This window comes from Schistocerca gregaria, chromosome 5 (genome assembly GCF_023897955.1).
Source record: "Schistocerca gregaria isolate iqSchGreg1 chromosome 5, iqSchGreg1.2, whole genome shotgun sequence".
In the NCBI taxonomy this organism is placed as follows: domain Eukaryota; kingdom Metazoa; phylum Arthropoda; class Insecta; order Orthoptera; family Acrididae; genus Schistocerca; species Schistocerca gregaria.
Window position 1 is genome coordinate 344,393,950 of NC_064924.1, and position 23,073 is coordinate 344,417,022.

At 42.6% G+C, this 23,073-nt stretch overlaps 1 protein-coding gene across 1 annotated transcript; it reads left to right on the forward strand.

Moving 5' to 3' along the window:
• The first annotated feature begins 291 nt into the window (after positions 1-291).
• LOC126273333 (uncharacterized) lies at positions 292-19,599 on the forward strand. The gene is made up of 3 exons (XM_049976879.1): positions 292-557; positions 2,322-2,463; positions 19,477-19,599. Exons 1-3 carry the CDS (start codon positions 292-294, stop codon positions 19,597-19,599), a joined length of 531 nt encoding a protein of 176 aa, XP_049832836.1.
• The last annotated feature ends 3,474 nt before the right edge of the window (positions 19,600-23,073 follow it).

The following is a 23,073-nucleotide window of genomic DNA, read 5'->3' on the forward strand; positions in this document are numbered from 1 at the left end:
CTCCAATCAGTGTGAGTTCAGGCCGAAGACTGAAACTAAAGCCCATGTTTCTTTTTAGTAGACATCTTTTAGAGAGGCGATATAAATGCAAGAAATCGACGTGTCGATGAATCGATATAAGAGCATGTCTATGTAGTTATTACTTTTCCTCCTTGTTTTTAAGTATTAAAAGAAAAATGACAACTGAATCGACAGCCTTATTGGTAATTCGAACGGCAGAATCCCTCAAAGAGGAAAATGTTAACTGTTATTCGAAAAAGCGCGACTAGAGATCGATTGCCGGCGATTTGCATGGCGGTCGGTCCGGAGCGACGCGGGGCAGCGCGTGCGCCGACGCCTGGGGCCGCTGTCGGGAGGTGGGAGGGGCGGTGTGCAACGGGGGCGGCGCGCGCCGACATCGATCGCCGCGGCGGCGACCGGGCGGCGGTGCGCGCCGCGCCGCCAGTCGGACCACGGCGCCGCTCCCCGACGCCACGGCGCCACCGCGCGCCAGGCCCGACGCCCGCTCTGCTGCCGCCGCCGCCGTCGCCGCCGCTGCCGCCGCCGCCGCCGCACAGGTGAGAGACGCTAGCGAGTCTGGCCGGCGGGACGCCGCCGCTCGATGCCCCGCGACAAACTTCCGACATCCGGCCGTCACCTCGGGAGCCCAGCGGGCGTTGTGTGATTACTGGAGCTTCTACATCTGCCGCACACGAATTCTTGGCGAATAGCGAGTTGTAGAGCACATACGATGAGTGGCGCTCGTGTATGGTTACCCGTTACCGTAACTGGTCAGTGGGAAGTAACGCCTTGCTTTGTTTGGAGATAGTCGGCAGTTGCCAGTGCGTTGTCGGAATCATGCGTGACGGTCGTTCATCACACGGAAGCCGAATCCTATGTTCTGCGCAGGTGCTCCAAGCCTTCTGCTATTTTCTGTGTTTATCAGAAGTGCCACCTGCAAGCACACTGCATCGAGCTGGAGCAACCCATCAACGCGGCATTACATTTCTGTTTGACATCACGATTTTTTACATGAGACTGAAATCACTCTGAGTTTCAACACTAATAAATCTTACGTACGTAATATTGTAATTTCTCATAATTCTCCAATTTAGTAGAGCAATAGATGGTTTATATGGGGTTGACGACGCTAAAAGATAAATGGTTCCATGTCAAGTGAAAGAAAGTTGTTGAAATTGACTTCTGTGTAATGGCTACGAGGACGAACTACACGTCGTTCAGTGAGCACATCGTTACACATCATCTTCGTGAAAACAGAATTGAGATATCTTCAACGGCTCGGTGACTACATTTCTATACGATCCAGTTGTAGGTACGACATCTCCTGAACATCGCTGCCTGTTATTGGTCCATATTACTTAATTATTAATTAATTCTCCTAATAAATCTCACGACCAGAAGTGCTAAAGATCTATAACTGTCTTCAATACTGCATAGCCGATAAATATCTAAAACTGTTTATATAGGAGGACAATAATATTCATTTTCCCTACAAATGTCGATGAAGTGTTCTTTATTGCAGTTTTAACTTGCATTGGCTGTACTGAAAAGGAAAGGTTTCATTATAACACGAGAAATATGCGGTTATTGTTTTCTTTCATGAAAGCTTTCGTAGGTATGAAAACCTGTAGAAGTGTAAATCCATTATGGAGAGCTGACTTTCTCCTCGTTACAAAGTAAACGTAGTAATGGACAGTCATTCCACTAGCTGGCTATTTCAGGGTAGAATATTAAATTTTTTTTGTATTTCCTAGCATTATCAAGACGGCAGAAAACACTAACTGTTGCCTGAGAAAATGAAGTTCCACATATCGACTAGAAGTTTGCCGCAGCAGCACTTCAATGTTAGGGGCTGGGGAACAGATTTTCAAGTACTGACGCGAAGAATTTCTCGAAAGCTTATAGTCAGGGGGACATCCGTTACGGTTGTAATTACACTTACGCTACCAATAGCATTTGATATTGGTTGTAAATACACTGTATACTTGTGTGTCACCTATGAAACAAACGACGTTACGTTAAGCGTCCACGAATTGCTTACGATTGCCACTCAAGCTAGCACAAAACCAGTGCGCTGTAAGTGTATGGAGGAACAGAAACTAAGCTGGTCTGACTAACGAATCAGTGCGCGGGCCATTTGTTTTGTCAGCTAACAATCCGAACATAATGTAGAAAAGACACTAAGGAGAGACGGCAAAATCAGCGGGACGACATGTGAGGTTACGTGAGGCTCCGCACCAGTGGGAGGCAGTGACAGCGAGAAGAGTGCGCCGGGTCTGGCCGTCAGCGCAGCTAATCTGGCGGCCTCTCCCCTCGGCCAGCGGCGCGTGCGTGCGTGCAGCCTTTATCGGGCGCGCGGCCGGCCGCCTGCCGCAGCCAGATAAGGCGCAGTGCGTGCGCGCCACGCGTGGCTGCGTGCCGATCGATGCCCGGCGCTGCCGCTCACCTGACGAGCAGGCCAAGGTCGCCCCGAGCCCCGCAGGCGCCACTTATTACTACATTCGCGCTTCCTCGTCCTGCAAATCCATACTCTTTCGTCTGCACTGTGTGCATACCCCAACTGCTGGATGCGCGACTGAACTCTCACGACCGAGAGCTAAAAGTACTACACGCCAGGGGCAACCGTCAGCTCCCAAACGTCAATGAGGTGAAACGAAGGACTTCAGTACGTGTACTATGCGTATACTTAGGGCTGGGTAAAGGACTGTTAGGGGGCATTGCCTCACCTGTCTTTTCCTGAAGCGGTAAAGAGAGATTGCGGGGAGAAAACTGACAAAAATTAGGCTCTAAGTAAAAGTTCCACTCCTTATTCAGGAGTGACGATGGAATAAAAGTGTTTTCTCCTGAGAGCTTCTGGTTCTCCTTGTGTGATTTAATAGTGCTGCATTAATCGTAATAGATTTAAAAAAAACTAAATTACTGAATAGACGAGGAACCATCGTTGTACTGTCTGTAGAACCCTTATTAAGTAATCATAACAACAGACATCGAACAGCTTCAGAGAGGCACTGCTAAGATCGGTTAGCTCATACGAAAATTTAATATAAACTCTCGGGGAACGTAAGTAGGAATTCTTGGAAGAAACGACGTAGTTCTCGTGAAACTCTGTTGGTTGAATTTAAGCAACTTGTATTCGAAGGTGACTACAGTCCCTTACGGACAATGAGAGAAAGATAAGAGACATCAGGGTGTATACAGAGGTATAAAGTCAGTCATTCTTCCTTCGCTCAATATGTGAATCGAATAGGCAAGTAAAATTTTAGTACAATGTACCCGCCAGCATGCACTGTGCAGTGCATTGCGGAATGATACTGAAGACGTAGATGTAGTTCTGTAACAACCTAATACTTGAATGACCAGCCAATTTCCTTACGAGGGTCGTCTGAATTGTTCTTTACCAGTGTTTTAGTGCTTACTCTCCTATTCTGTACATTTACGAAAATATTACTATTTGACCCTTTAGGGTTATTAGATCGTTAATCAGAATTTATTTACTGGTCCTTACGTCTAGTCTATCGTCCATCTCTGTCTTTAATTAAGTCTCATTTACTACAAATAACAACTATCCTGATATCCGGGTATGACACACGTTAGGTGCATGATTCAGTAAAGGCCCACAGTTGAGTGTCTGTCAAGGATATTGAAGGGGCCGATTTTTGATAGCAACAGAAGTTGCCCTATACGGAGGACTTGAAAAATTTCTTATGAAAACTTGAGATGGTTTCCGTGACTTTAAGCAGAGCAAAATTTCCAAAAATCCAACTGTTCATTTCAAAGAAACTCCGTATAATGATCGTAACTATTTCTCTACATATCCATCGCCAGAGATTGCTCAAGTACATAAGGCATCGAGCTCTTTAATAGCTTCATGTAAATCAGCAACAGAGTTCTCTCCTCTACCACGCTTCGTGGTCTACATCGCAAGTAGTATTTTAAGACTTTGAAAAATAAAGAAAAAGAATGGAAGAAAGCAGCATACACAAAGCTAGTTTAATACCTAAGGTGTACTGCTGATGAAAGCAATTACTTTATTACTTTTTTTTTTTAGAATTTGAGTTTCACTTCTTTATTCTCCCGTTTTCTCTTTTCCGTTCACGCCCCTTCCATAACTCGTCTCACCGACCCGCCCTTCCGCGCCCCCCCCCCCCCCCCCCCCACTTTTTCTCTCTCTCGCTCTCTCGCTCTCTCGCTCTCTCTCTCTCTCTCTCTCTCTCTCTCTCATGATATACTGTTTAAAGTGGTTCACCTTCGTTTCTCCGAGTACCATTTGCCACAACTAAGTGGCAACATCAGTAGAGGAGAGAGTGTCCTACCAATCTTTCTGCGAGAAGGCTACAATAGACATTCTGACGCTATAGACCAATCGCTCTGTCAATGTGAATCTGCGCAACCCCACTCATTTTAAAGAAAAAATCGGATCAGAACTTCGTATTATACTACTCATATCTTTTCTTTGTTGTTGTAACTAAAGCTGCAAGTACATTACCTACCTGTGTAATCTTATTAACATAAATTACAAAACATGCAGAAAAAAAACAAAGATTAGCCTACCACTTAAGGACCATGACAAACTTTAGCGGAATTTTGACAAATTCCACCAGCGTTATTCCTTAAATAATATGACAGATCTACATAAATTGATGTCCAACATGATTCTAAAAGTATTTACGAGACATTGTCATACTCTAAACTAGCGACTTCCTCAATGTGTATACTGAAGGTAAGCTACATTTACTCAGAAATTCGTAGGTATAAGACGCCAACAGAAAACGCAATATGGTCTCTCAACAAAGCTGGATGTAACCCTGTTTCAAAGAAAGAGTTAAGATACTGATGCAAAAAGCATCATGTGTCCTTTTTTGATGGCACCAACAATCTTCAATATCTTATACTCACGAAAAGTAATATTTTGGCAACCATTTAATTTTTTAGAACACCTAACAGACTACTCACTCGAATTAATTCTCTGAAACTAAGAGGTCCTTTCATTTTTTAATACTCGAAAATGCAAAGGAGAAAATGAGAGTGAAATCGAAGACTGAATGTCATATTTAACTGGGAATAAGTGATCATCCAAAATGAAGGTCTTGGGAGCTTTTCAGTTATTTTGTCATACTTTAAAGAAAGACGTAGTTTCTGATTTTGGTTGCAAAAATTGGACGATATGTAAGGTGCAAAGAGTATTAATACCACTGAAAACGCAGCATGAAACAGAACAAGTTAAAGCAAATGTAAGGCTGTTTATTATTTTGATACAAAATAAACAGAACTGTAACTAAATAGGTTTGTTTGTTGCACAACTCTGCCTTAATAGAATTCCTGTCTACCAATAAGAAGTAGTCAAATTTAAACAATTAATGTATTTACTCGGTAGTAATTGCTTACGTGGAAATATTTAAGATTATTCTTTTATAATGGAAAGAAAAAATATTCTAGAGGCTGGCATGTTACAAATGCCAAATGAAATATAATTTAAATAATGCAGTAAGTACTTTAGTTTCGGTCAATTTAAGATACCGAGCGAGGGCCGAACTTTTATTTGGAATAATCTCGGTTAAAATCGCCGTCCGCCCGCTCTCATTTAAGGTTTTGTTGGTTTCCCATGACCTGTTCAGGCGAATGGCAGGATAATTTCTTAAGGCCATGTCGAAATTCCGTTACCTCCGTTCAGGGTGCTGCGACTCCTTTCCCAACCAAGCTGTTTACGCTGTGATTTCCATATGTGGACTGTTTGATGAAAGACCTGATTAACTGATATACGGCAGGCTTCGGCCATGTTACTTTTTCACCTGCCCTCCAATGAGCGAGCGACACACAGTAGCCACCTGTTTTTGTGAGCCTCTGTCCTTGTGGACAATGGAGTTGACGAGCTGCGGCATTTAAGCTCTGTGTAGTAGGAGTGCTGCAGGCGCCGTGACCCTGGCTATCAAACACAGTAGCAATGTCTGATAATGATTCACAAGTAGGCTTTCCTTTTTGCTTTCTCTTAATAAACAATTCTCATTCAGAATCCCAAGGAATTTCTAATGTTATAAAAACAGTTATTGTCCACCAGTGAGCTTCTAGATAAACATAACATGTTCAGTAATAGAAATAACCGATTCTAAGGCATGTAAATCGCAAAACCAGCCATGTTGTTATCCAGCGAGATTATGTTTATTGGTGTTGTTGTGTTGTTATGAAATTTTCTGTGCAATTTCTTGCAGTACTTTGCCAAAAGCTTGGCGAGAAATAAGAGTGAGCGATGAAGGCCATTTAATATCTTCGGGTTTTTGTCTCAGACCAATTCAGTTAGCCTACTTTCTATAAACGTTTTCCGTAAATACATCCCAGAATACTGAAAAAGAGCTTGGGCTGCGCTTGGGGGTATCATGTATGGGCTGATATGAAACGCAAAAAAGAATGCTAGAGTCGGTCTACCATAATGCTTCGTATAAGCTGATAATGGTGAAATTATATGAATTTTTGTATTATCTTGAGTAAAAATACATGCACTTACATAAGTATCTTACAAAATGTCCTTTTAAATGCTGCATGACAAGTTAGTAACACGTTACACACAGACATTTCCGAAAACATTAAATGTATGTAACTCTGTCGGGTGGTTTGTAGGAAATAATTGGACGAGTAAATCACCCATGCTCTGAGGTCGAGCTAGAGAGTTTTTAGTCACAGTAACTATCGATAATTTTAATGTGCATTATTCTTCGTTCAACATTCACTTCCTTTGTTTAACTTCCTCTATTTGCTCCCATACCTAACTAGCAAGCAAGGATAGACAATTTTTTGTCAGCCCAAAAAATAAATTGCTCTGAGCACTATGGGACTTAACATCTGAGGTCATCAGTCCCCTAGAAATCAGAACTACATAGACCTATCTTAATATAAGGACATCACACACATCCAAGCCCGAGGCAGGATTCGAACCTGCGACCTTAGCGGTGACGCGGTTTCAGACTGAAGCGTCTAGAACCGCTCGGCCACACCGGCCGGCTTTTTGTCAGCTTTTTGTTTAATATATTAGGTGCATGAACATCTAGTTGACAGGACTCATGTAAATGTCTTGGATATTTTATTTGTTAAAAAGAATTTCGTAGCTCGTATTGTAATACATTACTGTGAATTAAATAAATTCGTGATTTGCGATAGGTGCTATAATCAAAACTAAGTACTGAATTGACCATAGGAACCTACATATAAATATACTACGTCTTGCTTGAAAAACAGTTGAAGTTGTACGGTCAACTACATTTCGCTGTGTAGCACGTGTCCTTCCTTTGCCATGGGTGAATGTTCTGACACATGATTCAACAATAGTTTGTTACCAGGAAGCGAATGTCTCCAATCGCCCATTACCGAGCAGTTTGTCGTTAGTGTGTTAGACATGTGAGTGCACTGTTAATTCAAGCTGTTGTAATGAACGTGTAGAGAACATGTGACGAATCTCGCAGAACACATAGCGTAAATAAGACAAAACCTTTAGATATAACACGACCTTTTTTGTGAGTACTGTTCAAAATTTATTAAGACAATTTTACTTTCTATGAGCAGAACATGTCGTAGGTATTGTTAAAGGAAACGTTACAGAAACGTATTGTACACGTCTTCATTCGGGCATCCCAGAAACGAGATTACTATGCGACGAGACAATAGAGAACACGTACACCACCAGTTTCTTCAAGTAAGACATAAGAGCTCACGCACTCTCTGCTTACATGACTATATATGCACTTGGTAGCCCGCTCACTTGCGACAGCTACAGTGCTGAGAAATTTCCAAACCTCGGAGCACATATTCTTGGTATTAGTAAAAAGGACCTCGCTCATAGTTATGCTGCATTTGTTGGCGCGAATCGTCTACATAAATATTGTGCGGTATGGTAGTGAGTGATACGAATTTGAGGGGAAGGACGAATATTAAGGCACTAATGTCAACGATTAAACTACATAAAAACTCTTTTCTAATGCAATAAACACACTTAAATAAGAAGTGCGCACTGAAGAAAGGACACGCATTCGTTTGAAACGTGTTACAGGTAGTCACAAAGAAAGTGGACGTCCATGTCATCGGCAACAGATGACCGAAATACTGTCAGGATACTTTATACAACAATCCAATGATAGAATGAATTTTGGTCTATGTCTTTCAGAGAGAAGACTCCATGAATAAATGTATCACCAAGTCACTGTATACATATTGTTGGTAAAGTGTTGTCACATACAGCATTGAAGTAGAGTGACTTGCTTGCCTACCACACAAAGAAGCGCTACACAGCTTGTAAAAGATAACTGTTTACAGTGTTGTAGGTCAAGTCGAGACGAAAAAATTTATGTATGACACTTGTGTCCAAGGAAGGAAGATAAGGGTTTAACGTCCTATAGACGTCGAGTTCATTAGATACGAAGCACAAGCTCGGATTGATTCAAGGATAGAGAAGGAATCGGTCGTGCCCCTTCAAAAGGAACTATCCCAGCATTTGCATTGGGGAAAACACGGAAAACCTTAATCAGAATGGCCGGACGTGGGTTTGAACCGTCGTCTTATAGTCCAGTAAGCTGACCACTGTGCCACCTCTCTTGGCACTTATGTTTTATTGAGCTGGAAACATCATGGAAACCGCCTAAAAAAAGGGGTGGGGGTACAGCGCATGCGCGCCGCGCATGATTTTGGCGAAAATAGTCCTTGAATATAAGAAGGCCTTTGTTCTACGTACAAAATTTAAGATATTTTGTGTAAATTACACCTGAAAATATTGTGAATTTTAACAGCTTAGAATCAACAATTAAATCGTTTTGCTTTCTGGCCTTCTTAATACGAAAACAACGGGATAAGTTTAGATCGAATTGTAAACGTAATTAGTTTGTGCATAACGTTCCCCAAAGTCTCTTTTCACTATCATCATGGGAAAATTTAAATTATTAATGTTAACGAAGTAGCCGATTAAACCAGTGGCGTAAGAGAGCGAGAGCATTTTGAAAAACTCGCGTGATGTACATGTGCTGTAGCTTAGAGAATTTCTACAGGCCAGTTTGAGGTTGTTTCCCGGACTAATAGACCACAAATTTCCTTAATCAAACTATTTGTCTCGAATAGCAAGCAGTTATCGTTTACACCCTGTATAAGAAATAGGATACGTTTGTATCAATTGCGCTGTCCTGCACCTCCATAATTTTGATATATCTGTCAGCTATTTGTATCATTTTCGGCAATGGCAAGGATAGCGTTTCTCAAGGTCGGAAATTTGTTAATATCGAGTATAGATTTAAATGCGAGGAAGTCTTTTCTGAATGTATTTGTATGGAGTGTAGTCATGTCTGGAAGTGAAACATGGACGATAAATAGTTTAGCCAAGAAGAGAATAGAAGTTTTCGAAATGTGGCGCTTCAGAAAAATGCTGAAGATTAGACGGGTAGATCACGTAACGAATGAGGAAGTACTGAAAAGAATTGGGGAGAAGAGGAATTTATGGAATTGACTAGAAGAAGGGATCGGTTGAGAAGACATGTTCTGAGGTATTAAGGGATCACCAATTTAGTAGTGGAGGGCAGCGTGGAGAGTAAAAATCGTAAAGGGAGATCAAGGGATGAATACACTAAGCAGATTCAAAATGACGTAGAGGGCAATAGTTACTTGGAGATGAAGAAGCTTGCGCAGGATAAAATAGCATAGATAGCGGCATCAAACCTGTCTCTGGACTGAAGACCAGAACAATAACAACAACAACAACATACTGTCACATCTTCATATTCACTGTCAAGTACTTGTTATTTTTTAAATTGATAATCAGAGAAGAGTGTATCTGACTGTATCCATACGACCCACCAGCCGGCCGCGGTGGTCTCGCGGTTCTAGGCGCGCAGTCCGGAACCGTGCGACTGCTACGGTCGCAGGTTCGAATCCTGCCTCGGGCATGGATGTGTGTGATGTCCTTAGGTTAGTTAGGTTTAAGTAGTTCTAAGTTTTAGGGGACTGATAACCACAGCAATTGAGTCCCATAGTGCTCAGAGCCATTTGAACCATACGACCCACCGAGACAGGTAGATGATTAAAGTGAGACATTAATTACTAGCAGCACATTCCCGTTTCATTAAAATATTTCATTCAATACATCAGAGAGGAAAATGTATTACATTTGGGGTGCGTATCCAAATACAAGGTAAAAGAAGGAAGATAATTATTTTTGTTTAGTTTGGTTTTGTATTTGCGCACAGGCGTTAAATAGAAGATCTGATATTCTAGAAACGAAATAATATATATTTAAGGAATATATTTCAGTCACTCGTCGACATTATTTGAATATTTTGTTGCAGGTTTTGCAAATCCCTGTTAACACTGTGGGGGGAAAATATTGATAAATATTCGTCACAAAGTACAGGTGATCAGTTCTTCATTAAAGTAATCTAAATTTTTTCATCACAGCTAAATTTGTTATAGTCGATGAATAGTACCTGATTATCGTAATTAGAAAAATTCTGGTTTTTGTAAATAACTATGTTGTCTATTCATCAAGAAGGGAACTAATTATCACCCTTTTAAAGTGCAATCAGAGTACGGAATACGCTGTCTTTTATCTTCGTGCAACTATCTTAACAAGAAATGTAAATGGTTAGTGGATTACAAATTTCGAACTCCCATGAACCATTCGGGGTCAACGCTGGCAGCTGATTCTTAGCTATCTGCATGGCTTCAGCCGTGTCATTTCAAATATTGTTTTGGCATTTACGTTACGCTCTCCGAGGTATCGAACAAACTGGTGACGACGCCACTCTTTATTCGGGCGTCACGTCTACTCAGTACCACCTGTTAGAGTTACTTTATAATAAGTGAGCAAATTCTATTTACACCTAAACTGCCTGTAGCATTTGTCCTCTGGAATAATTCTTTCACACAATACCAATTATGATGGCATTGAAACAGAGGATGACACGCGTAAAGCTGAAATACTAAACACCTTTTTCCAAAGCTGTTTCACAGAGGAACACCGCAGTGCAATTCCTTCTCTAAATCCTCGCACAAACGAAAATATGGCTGACATCGAAATAAGTGTCCAAGGAAAAGAAAAGCAACTGGAATCACTCAACAGAGAATAGTCCACTGGACCTGACGGGATACCAATTCGATTCTACACAGAGTACGCGAAAGAACTTGCTCCCCTTCTAACAGCCGTGTACCGCAAGTCTCTAGAGGAACGGAAGGTTCCAAATGATTGGAAAAGAGCACAGGTGACTACCTGTCTTCAAGAAGGGTCGTCGAGCAGATGCGCAAAACTATAGACCTATATATCTGACGTCGATCTGTTGTAGAATTTTAGAACTTGTTTTTTGCTCGCATATCATGTCGTTTTTGGAAACCCAGAATTTTCTCTGTAGGAATGAACATGGATTCCCGAAACAGTGATCGTGTGAGACCCAACTCGTTTTATTTGTTCATGAGACCCAGAAAATATTAGATACAGGCTCCCAGGTAGATGCTATTTTCCTTGACTTCCGGAAGGCGTTCGATACAGTTCCGCACTGTCGCCTGATAAAGTAAGAGCCTACGGAATATCAAACCATCTGTGTGGCTGGATCGAAGAGTTTTTAGCAAACAGAACACAGCATGTTGTTATCAATCGAGAGACGTCTACGGACGTTAAAGTAACCTCTGGCGTGCTACAGGGGAGTGTTATGGGACCATTGCTTTTCACAGTATATATAAATGACCTAATAGATAGTGTCATAAGTTCCATGCGGCTTTTCGCGGATGATGCTCCAGTACAGAGTAGTTGCAGCATTAGAAAATTGTAGCCAAATGCAGGAAGATCTGCAACGCATAGGCACTTGGTGCAGGGAGTGGCAACTGACCCTTATCAGAGACAAATGTAATGTATTGCGAATACATAGAAAGAAGGATCATTTATTGTATTATTATATGATAGCGGAACAAACACTGGTATCAGTTACTTCTGTAAAATATCTGGGAGTTTGCGTGCGGAATGATTTGAAGTGGAATGATCATATAAAATTAATTGTTGATAAGGCGGGTATCAGGTTGAGATTCATTGGGAGAGTCCTTAGAAAATGTAGGCCATCAACAAAGGAGGTGGCTTACAAAACACTCGTTCGACCTATTCTTGAGTATTGCTCATCAGAGTGGGATCCGTACCAGATCGGGTTGACGGAGGAGATAGAGAAGATCCAAAGAAGAGCGGCGCGTTTCGTCACAGGGTTATTTGGTAATCGTGATAGCGTTACGGAGATGTTTAGCAAACTCAAGTGGCAGACTCTGCAAGAGAGGCGCTCTGCATCGCGGTGTAGCTTGCTCGCCAGGTTTCGAGAGGATGCGTTTCTGGATGAGGTATCGAATATATTGCTTCCCCCTACTTATACCCCCCGAGGAGATCACGAATGTAAAATTAGAGAGATTCGAGCGCGCGCAGAGGCTTTCCGACAGTCGTTCTTCCCACGAACCATACGCGACTGGAACAGGGAAGGGAGGCAACGATAGTGGCACGTAAAGTGCCCTCCGCCACACACCGTTGGGTGGCTTGCGGAGTATAAATGTAGATGTAGATGTACCGTAAGCGTGTAGCTAACGGGATAAACTATGCAGCAGATGTTAGTGGTAATTCATTGATGCTACAAGCTAGAGAGACTATGTTTTTACAAACGGGACCGCATGTTTTATAAAAGGCATAACCGTAGACATTCCTTATTTGTAACCATTGTTGTTAAGTGATTTTCCTTTGTGAGACTGCTAAATATTCATCGTAACTTCTGATCATCTTTAGAGCAGACAGAAGTAGCTTTTCATTAATACGTTATGAACGCCTTCTGATTAATTATTACGTGTCAGATTTGAGTGCCTGGTGTTTGCCTTGTATGTATGTGGTGTGAAGTTTGCTAGGCTGCACCTGCACATTTGTGATCTTGTGCTTCATCAGAAAAGACCATGATTCCTTAAATTTAAAATGAAGAGTTGCGCTGACGCTTTGATGGCTCAGCTAGTCAAGCCACCAAAAAGCCAACTACGTCTCACATTACGAGCCAGCGATTTTGGTACCGTTTGATTATTACAGGTAATTGCGAGGACAAAACATTATTCATTCGAGTGAATGCAGCAGTATTTCTTAAATAAAGACTACAACCAATTAACTCCCCTCTTACTTCGAATCAAGATACCCTCTCTAAAGAAGTCTAAAATATAATTTTATCGAATGTGGTAAGCCGAATAGTTATTTCCGTGGAATGAAATGTGCTGCATCAGTTACAAGACTTATTGCAACATCTATGTAAATAGCAGGAAACAACAGTGTTTTAAATGGCATGTAACTGAAAATGCACAAAGAAGGCAAGACTTCTTTAGCCTTCTGACCTCACATTATGGATCCCTGCAAGGACAGTTATGCCCAGTGACGTCGTCGAGATTAAAGGGAGGACGGTCGAGCGCCAAAATGGCTTGTTGACCTTGTCCTAAGTTCACCTCAGAGATCGTATGACACTGTATGTTGTAAGCATGGTCACAGCCCTGGAATATAACTGACGTATGCCGATGCGTCTAATGTGCTAATCTCGAGATGTTATTACAGATTTCGAAGTTTTTGTTGTGTGGTGTACAATATAAATACTTATTATCAGGCAATGCAGTTCTGTTCTACGATCAGGAGGTTAATGTCTTTCCGGATACGTTTTCTTTACATTTTCAATTTATTTTAATAAATCTTTCAAACATTTGTGCTTTAGTATTCTACATATATACTTGCAGGCTGCATCGCTAACTGCTTCCATTAAAAATGATTACGTCTAGTCATTTAAAAACAATTAAGGGTAGAAAAAACCTTCGTGAACTCACCTCGCTCTTCATATGTAGTTACAGAGGCAAATGCACGAGAGTCATTCTGAAAGAAAGACTCTTGATCCGACGAGCCACGCAATTCTCACCACACCTGCCTCGGCGTCATAGGCCCTCCCATGTCCCACAGTCACGCAAACAGCGAGCAAAAAAATGGTTCAAATGGCTCTGAGCACTATGGGACTCAACTGCTGTGGTCATCAGTCCCCTAGAACTTAGAACTCCTTAAACCTAACTAACCTAAGGACATCACACACATCCATGCCCGAGGCAGGACCCGAACCTGCGACCGTAGCAGTCGCACGGTTCCGGACTGCGCGCCTAGAACCGCGAGACCACCGCGGCCGGCAAAAAACAGTGAGCAGGGACGGTCGTTACGATTCATCTGCCGATTCTAAAATGTGTGATAAAATTGACATCCCCGCCTAGTGTGAAGTTTGCAGTGTAACACATTTGCTGAACGCAAGAAGCTCGCCTTATCGAACTCCACAGAGAGAGAACCGAATTTTAAGGAACTGTGATTGTGATGACTGAAGTTTCAGTTCGAAAATGGTTCATCACGTTTAATTATGGATGAATGAATATTCACGGTGAAGAATGATCAGGTCGACCTTCACTTGTGACTGACGATCTCAAATCAAGGACTGAGTAAAGAATTCAACAGGGCAGAGTTTCACTGTTGATGATTTGGGCTTATGCTTTCCCGATATTTCACGATTAGTTTATTATAAAATAGCTAATAGTGATTTGGGTTTCTGCCAAGTGTGTTTTTCGACTTTTAACACATGAACATAAGAGACAACACAGAGCTGCACTGACTTTGCTCACTAGGCACAACAAGGATGGCAAGGAGCTTTTTTAACCTCGTTGCTACTGGTAACGAGTCTTGGGTTTCACATAGAAGTCCAGAAGCAAAGGGCCAGACAATAGAATGTCATCATTCACGATTCCCTACCAAACCAAAAAACGCCAAACAAATTTTGAGCACGGAAGGATTATGGCCACAGTGGTTTGGGATCGAAAGGGCGTCCTACACGTCGCCTAAAGGAGAGACCATACATAAATGCTGCGCCTTACTGCCAGACCCACCGCTGACTAAGTCGCGCCTTTGAAAATAAACTGTGTGGATTGTTGCGGAGCGGCGTTGTGCTTCTTCACGGTAACGCTCCCCCATGTTTTGTTGCCTTACCAAAGGATTATATTTGGGTAAGTTTTTGAATATCTGTCATATGGCCCAGTCTTGGCCCCGAGTGATTACCACCTTTGTCAAATTGAACAATTTTTTGGGTGGAAAGCGCTGTGGAAATGACAATAAACTGAGGGACCATGTTAATGACTGCTTCAACAATTTGGCAGCAACTGAGTATGCAAAAGTCGTAGGAAATCTTGTGGAGAGCTACGACAAATGTTTAAATTTGAACGGTGACTATGTATAAAAATAGCCAAGATACAAAACTATGTTGTAAAACAAGTTTTCTTTCATTATCTTGCATAAAAATGACTGGATAAACAGGCTTTCTTTAATTTTAAAATGATTCTCGTAGTAGAAACTAAAGTGCAATATTTGTCTTTCAATAGTGCTATCGTCCGCCCCGATAGCTGAGTGGTCAGCGTGACGTATTGCTGTCTTACGGGCCCGGGTTCGATTCCCTGCTGGGTCGTGGATTTTCTCCGCTTACGGACTGGTTGTTATGTTGTCTTCATCATCATTTAATCCCCATCCGGCGCGCAGGTCGCCCAATGTGGCGTCGACTGTAATAAGACCTGCACCAAGGCTGCCGGACCTGCCGCGTAAGGGGCCTCCCACCCAATGACGTCAAAAGCTCAATCCCATTTCAATAGTGCTATCCACACACACACAAACATGACCAATTTTGTAGCATCTCAGCGGTATTTGTGTCAATATAACTATTTTCATTACGCACACAGTTACAGCTGCCCGTCATTCGCCTTCTCCCAAAAGAAAGTAGTGTTCATGAATAGTCGCTCCAATTTGCTTTTTTCAGAAGTTCACACGACCGGAGTCGACCTATGTACTATGCCATTATCGAGTGCGCATGAAAATTAAATAATAACGTTCCTACAGTATAACTTTGAGATGCACTTCATAACGGCCTGGTATAAAAGCCGAATACACTCCTGTGAACTTAATAAAGTTCTATAAAAAGCAACTGGAGTGGCTTTTCATTGATACTGAAATATCTTTAAACAAATGTTATAACAAACACCCTTACGGATAGGAACGAGTGTTAAAGCGCCGCTTCCGTGACGGGGATGTGCTCTAACTCGGATCGAATCCGCCCGGTGGATTAACGTCTAGGGGCGGTATGTCGCACAGTCTACGTGAAATTTTAGACGATTCCTCACATTCCACTAGGTGAATACCAGGTTAGTTCTCAAATACCGGGTCAGCTACAAGATTCGGACACATTTACGAAACTTTCAGTTACTTTACCATAAAACTAAACTATCCACAGACAGTTGGGGTTACATATTCCGTCAAGGGAGGTAACGGGGTAGCGACAGGAAGGACATCAAGTCAACCCTTAAATTAACCATGCCAAATCCGTAAATAACGACATCGATCTTGCACCGATACGGTGCAAAGGCTCAAGAAAAATGAGAACAAATGTTTTACATTCTGTCCCCAGAACCTTAGTAAACCGACAACTCCGCGAAATCGTGTTATAATTCCTTTCTAGTAAAAAAGGGTTTTCTGACAGTTTTAGTCCCCGAACGCCTGTTCTCAAGCATCAGCAGTAGATAAGAGAAACCAATGTATTACCATTCCTACTACGTTTTATATGATAGCGTAAATAATTTGATTTTGGATAAGAAGACGGGGAACTTTTTTCGTAGTCGCATCAGAGAGAATGGAAACTCATTCTGAAATACAGTTTGGCAGCTGAAAAATTTGAATTTTGAAACAATATGTGAAAGGGAGGCGACACCGAATGCTTAGTTATTTATCTCCCTCCTTCTTTCCACTAATGCACTCTTTAAACTTTACCAGCCCCAAGTCATAGGATCAGTGAAGTATATCTATCGTAATGCCAGTACGCTGTTTCGTTGTTAAACGCTAAAGACACCGCGAGGAATTAATCGATCTAGTTACTCCCTCCAAACGTGACTAGCGCGCTTTCTCCCGTTGCTCGGTGTAAGGCTTCGTGCCACCTCTGTGGCCTTGTTGTGATACGAGGTGCCGCATTGCGCCTACATTTACTTGCAGATTCGAGAACGTTTTGACTTATTACAACCCAGTATAGCTATGCCTACGTATAAGACGAAGTTTAGAGAAGGAATCATGAAATAAAGTGATTGATCGTCTTCAGAGCACAAGGAATGAGCACAAGAAACGAAAGAGAACGCCTCACTAATGATATTACAGTACATTGCTTGGTACCTTGTATGAAATAATAAACTAATGATTTCATGCTAATCATTTGCTGTGTCACTCGGACCTTAAATAAATATTTGGTTTATTTAGAGTATACAAACATCACACAGTCTTCTGCACCTCATTTTCTCTTTGATTGTAGATGTGGCTTTTTGGAAATTTCCCGATTTTAGGTATTTGTGAAGCATTCAGTTCAGCACACGTCCTTTACCCGACGATAACCATGTAAGTCATAACAAATATGGGCTACATGAATCTTCTACATATGTACAAAGCAAGCCATTAAAATTTAGTAGCTGTGTGAATTTTTCATCTGTTGTCATATTAGGATTCCATCGAATCCTGCTCCATGTTCCTTTGTAATATCGACAAACGTAAGATTTATTTTATTTAAAAAATAAGCTTTTTGTCCTACTCGATATAACGTCAAGAAAAACAACTATGATGTTTTTAGTTAGATAAATGTCACGTCAGTACTGATTCAAACGGCTTCAGTACGTGATCGAAATTAAGCACAGCTCTGGCATATAAAAGACGACGCGATAGAAGGCGAGAGACTATTATTTTCGACAGTTATCTGCTAATTTTGAATTCTTTCATTCACATTAGGTTTTCTGTTCGCATGTAGACTATATGCAGACTATTTACCAGTCTCGTTCACTATATGCAGTTAAACTACACTCCTCCCAAACAGGCCATGAAGGCTCGACGGTACTGACCGGCCGCCGTGCCATCCTCAGCTCACAGGAGTCACTGGATGCGGGTATGGAGGGGCATGTGGGTCAGCACACCGCTCTCCCGGCCGTATGTCAGCTTCCGAGACCGGAGCCGCTACTTCTCAATCAAGTAGCTCCTCAGTTTGCCTAATAAGAGCTGAGTGCACCCTGCTTGCCAACAGCGCTCGGACTATATGCAGTTACGAGATATATAGTTAAGACACGAACTTTGATTAATATTTATGTGTAAGACTAGAGATGGTTGGGGCCCACCTTGCATTTTCACACACACCATGTCTCCTCTCGAGGCAATTTCAACTGTTTATCTTTCCCAGAGCATTAAATTAGTCCTGAAATACACCCATACCATCTACTATAACCTATCCGCTGTCTTCCATCGCAAATAAATGCTCCAAACCACGCTTTTGGTGCGTAGCTGCAATCGTACCCTTTCCTTGATCCTTATCAGTACTTATCCCCCTCCAGTATCTCACCCAGAAAATGTTAGCTGAATCTCAAATCACCAGCATCCTTATAGGTTTTTAAAACCGCACACATTACCACATTAAGCTCACATCTTTTTATTCCTGCCCATGCATATTTTGTGTATTTCAGTAGTACTAATTAAATGCTAAATATCGGCAATATTGGCATTACCAGCTCCCCTCCCCATCTACTAATGGGTGAAGATAAAGGATGTCCAACAAAAAGGAAATGAATCACTTCTTATATCGCAAATACATCTTCACGCACTGTAGATAAAAAGACACAATATATTAAGCGTTCACTTCGACAGACGTGGTTTGATACGAACCGTTGGGTTATGGTCCAAATGACTCTAAGCACTATGGGACTTAACATCTGTGGTCATCAGTCCCTTAGACTTAGAACTACTTAAACCTACCTAACCTAAGGGCATCACACACATCCATGCCCGAGGCAGGATTCGAACCTGCGACTGTAGGAGCAGCGCGGTTCCCGACTAAAGCGCCTAGAACCGCTCGGCCACAGCGGCCGGCCGTTGGGTTATCTTTCAGTCTCTTTATCAAGGTCATATGGATTTCAGTGGAGTGTTTCCAATGACATTGAAAAACCAAGCACAAAAATAAGACAATGAACGAGAAATAGTTGTGACGTACACACATAATTTCCTACCTCAGAATTTGAACTGGAGATAGTTGTAATCGGGCTGTAAACATTGCACTTGATGAATCATAATCAGCCGTCAGAAAGCAGGATAAGACGAAAATGTCCAGAAACGTCTGACACAACAAGAATAAACGGACACCGAGCAGCATCAAAACAGAAGGAAGGAAGTAAAGAAAAGGTGTGTGACTGGAAATGAATGAGGTTCAACATGCCCTAAATTTTGCTGAGAGACATGCAAACAAGTACAGAAAAACATTAATACCTGTCGTGTTTGTGATCTTAGACTCTTGGAAGTAAATTCTCTTCTGCACTGAGTGATGAAAGCAGTCTTGTAAATTAACGACTACTTCAGTAAGAGGAACGTCTGTCATGTGATGATGTTAGCTGGGAGGGAAGCGGATGGCAAAAGAGTGGGGAGGGGGCGGGGGCGGTGGCGGCGGCGGCGGCGGCGGCGGCATCGCTGTCGGCTTGACTGCCTCGCGGCACGGCGCTCGCTCGCAATATTGATCGACGCTCGAAAATACACTGGCACGAGGGGCAGGAGCGCGCGGCAGCGGCATCAGCTCGCCAACAGCTAAGAGTAACAGTGCTGTGCCGTGCTGGGCCTCCTCAGGCAGCCGGGCTAGTTTGCTGTGCGCCCGCCGCCGCCATTCATTACGACAGTGGTACTTTTGTCCTCGCTACATGTACTCTACGAAACAGTCACGAATGCGTACCTCTGAAAATCCAGATGCATGTGTATAGTTAAAGTTTCTGTGTGATGCTGCTAGCCATAAACAGGCCTCTCTCTATCGACGGCCTCAGTGTAGAGATAGGGATTAGTGACCACGATGTCATCATAGCGATTGTAGTTACCAAAGTTACTGAATCAACTAAGAGGGCTAGGAGCAGATAAGCAGATGTCAGCGTACCACCTGGACAATGAATTGGCATCGTTTAGCTCCAGTATGACGGAAGTAGAGAAATTTTGGGCAAAGTTTAAATAGATGATCTGGAGAAGTATGCGCAGATTAAGTGGATTAAGAACAGCAAAGACCCACCGCGGTTTAACAACGAAGTGCGGACAATGCTGAGAAAGTAAAGGCTGTTGCACTCTCGGTTCAAAAGAGAACGCGCGAATGACACAGGCAACAGTTAATAGAGATTCGTGCGTCTGTAAAAACATCGATGCGCAAAGCATACAGTCACTTGACCATCGCACAGACTCCTGTATGGTGGACGTAGTAACAGGAAACCCTGGAGTAGAGAAGCAACTGAAACAGTAGAAAACAAATAAGTACCGTTCCTGTGTCGGGATGGAATCCCAATTCGATTTTACGAAGAGCATTCTACGGCACTGGCCCCTGTCTCAGTTGCATTTATAGCGAATCTCTCACCCCGCGCCAAGCCCCAAATGACTGGGAAAAAGTACAGGCGACTGCTGTATATAAGAAGGGTAAAAGAATGGACCCGCGAAATTACAGAGCAATGTCCTTCCTTAACATCTGTTTCCTGCACCTTTCTCCCAAATATTCTCAGTTCGTATATAATACGAGAGTCACTCCAAAGAAATGCACACTATTTTTGTAAAAATACAGATTTCATTCTGCATGTGTGAAAATTTTACAGTGTGTAGATACACCCTTCCCACTTGTTTTCAAACTTAGTCCAACCTGTTCCCGTAAGTGGCGCAGTCAAAGCAAGTCTATCAAGATAGCTGCTACACTTGACGTTCGTCAGAAGCAACGTACTGTCATAGAATTCCTGTGCTGTGAAAACGAGACAGTGGGAAACATCCACAAGAGGTTGAAAAAGGTGTATGGAGATGCTGCTGTCGATCGCAGTACAGTTAGTCGGTGGGAAAGCAGGTTACGTGATGAAAGCGGGCACGGCAATATTGAGGGTTGTAGTCGCAGCGGCAGGCCTCGTGCTGCACACACTCCAGATAGTGTGCAGAGAGTTAACGAGTTGATGACTGCTGACAGACGCATCACAGTGAACGAATTGTCACGCTACGTTGGGATAGGGGAAGGGAGTGTTTGTAGAATACTGAAAGTGATGTCGTTAAAAAAGGTTTGTGCCAGGTGGGTCCTCAGGATGTTGACAGTGGCTCACAAGGAAACGAGAAAAACGGTATGCAGCGAACTTTTGGAACAGTACGAGAATAGTGGAGATGAATTTCTCGGAAGAATTGTGACAGATGATGAAACATGGCTCCATCATTTTTCACCAGAGATGAAGAGGCAATCAATGGAGTTGCAACATGCAAATTCACCCAAGAAAAAAGAAATTCAAAACCACACCTTCTGCTGGAAAAGTTATGGCTACGGTGTTTTTCGATTCCGAAAGACTCTTGCTTGTGGACATCATGTCAAGTGTAACCACCACACATTCTGATGCATATGTGACGAGACTGAAGAAACTTCAAGCTCGACTGAGTCGTGTTCGATCACATCGGCAAAAGCAGGATGTTTTGCTGTTGCACGACAATGCACGGGCACATGTCAGTCAAAAAACCATGGAAGCGATCTAAAAACTCGGATGAACAACACTGAAACACCCGCCTTACAGTCCTGACCTGGCTCCATGTGAGTATGATCTCTTTGGGAAGCTGAAAGACTCTCTTCGTGGAACAAGGTTTGAAGATGTTGACTCCCTTGTGCATGCTGCCAAACACTGGCTCCAACAGGTTGGTCCAGAATTTTACCGTGCGGGTATACAGGCGCTGGTTCCAAGATGGCGTAAGGTAGTTGAGAGGGATGGAAACTTTGTGGAGAAATGAAAATATTATTCCTAAAGGATATATCTACACACTGCAAAACTTTCAAACATGTAGAATAAAAGATGGATTGAAAAATAGTGTGCATTTCTTTTGGAGTGAATCGAAAATTCCCTGCCCGCATCTCGTGGTCTGTTCACGAATCAGAAAGGCTTTAGAACGCATCACTCGTACGAAACTCAGATTTCCCTTTCTCACATGATATCCTGCGTTCGATGGGAAAGGCAACAAGCAGATTCCATATTCCTACGTTCCCGTAAAGCATTTGACACGTCGCCACACAACCTACTGTTAACGAAGGTACAAGCATACGGACTAGGTTCACGAACATATGCGTGACTCGAAGACTTCTTAAGTAATAGAAGCCAGTATGTTGTCTTCGACGACGAGTGTTCGTCAGAGGCAATGGTATCGTCAAGAGCGCCTCAGCAAAGTGTGATAGGATAGCTTTAATTTTCTGCATACATCAATAAGTTGGCGGATAGAAGCAGTCAGCAATCTGCGGTTGTTTACTGATGATGCCTTTGTGTATGGGAAGGTCTTGTAGTTGAGTAAATGTAGGAGGATACAAAAGACTTAGAGAAAATTCCTAATTCGTGCGATGAATGGCAGATAGGTCTAAATGTAGCAAAATGTAAGTTAACTGGAATAAGTAGGAAAAACCCATAATGTTCGAATACATCATTAGTAGTGCGCTGCTTGACACTGCCATATCGATTAAACACCTAGGCGTAGCGTTGCGAAGCGATATGAAATGGAACGAGCACGTACACTCCTGGAAATTGAAATAAGAACACCGTGAATTCATTGTCCCAGGAAGGGTGAACTTTATTGACACATTCCTGGGGTCAGATACATCACATGATCACACTGACAGAACCACAGGCACATAGACACAGGCAACAGAGCATGCACAATGTCGGCACTAGTACAGTGCATATCCACCTTTCGCAGCAAAGCAGGCTGCTATTCTCCCATGGAGACGATCGTAGAGATGCTAGATGTAGTCCTGTGGAACGGCTTGCCATGCCATTTCCACCTGGCGCCTCAGTTGGACCAGCATTCGTGCTGGACGTGCAGACCGCGTGAGACGACGCTTCATCCAGTCCCAAACATGCTCAATGCGGGACAGATCCAGAGATCTTGCTGGCCAGGGTAGTTGACTTACACCTTCTAGAGCACGTTAGGCGACACGGGATACATGCGGACGTGCGTTGTCCTGT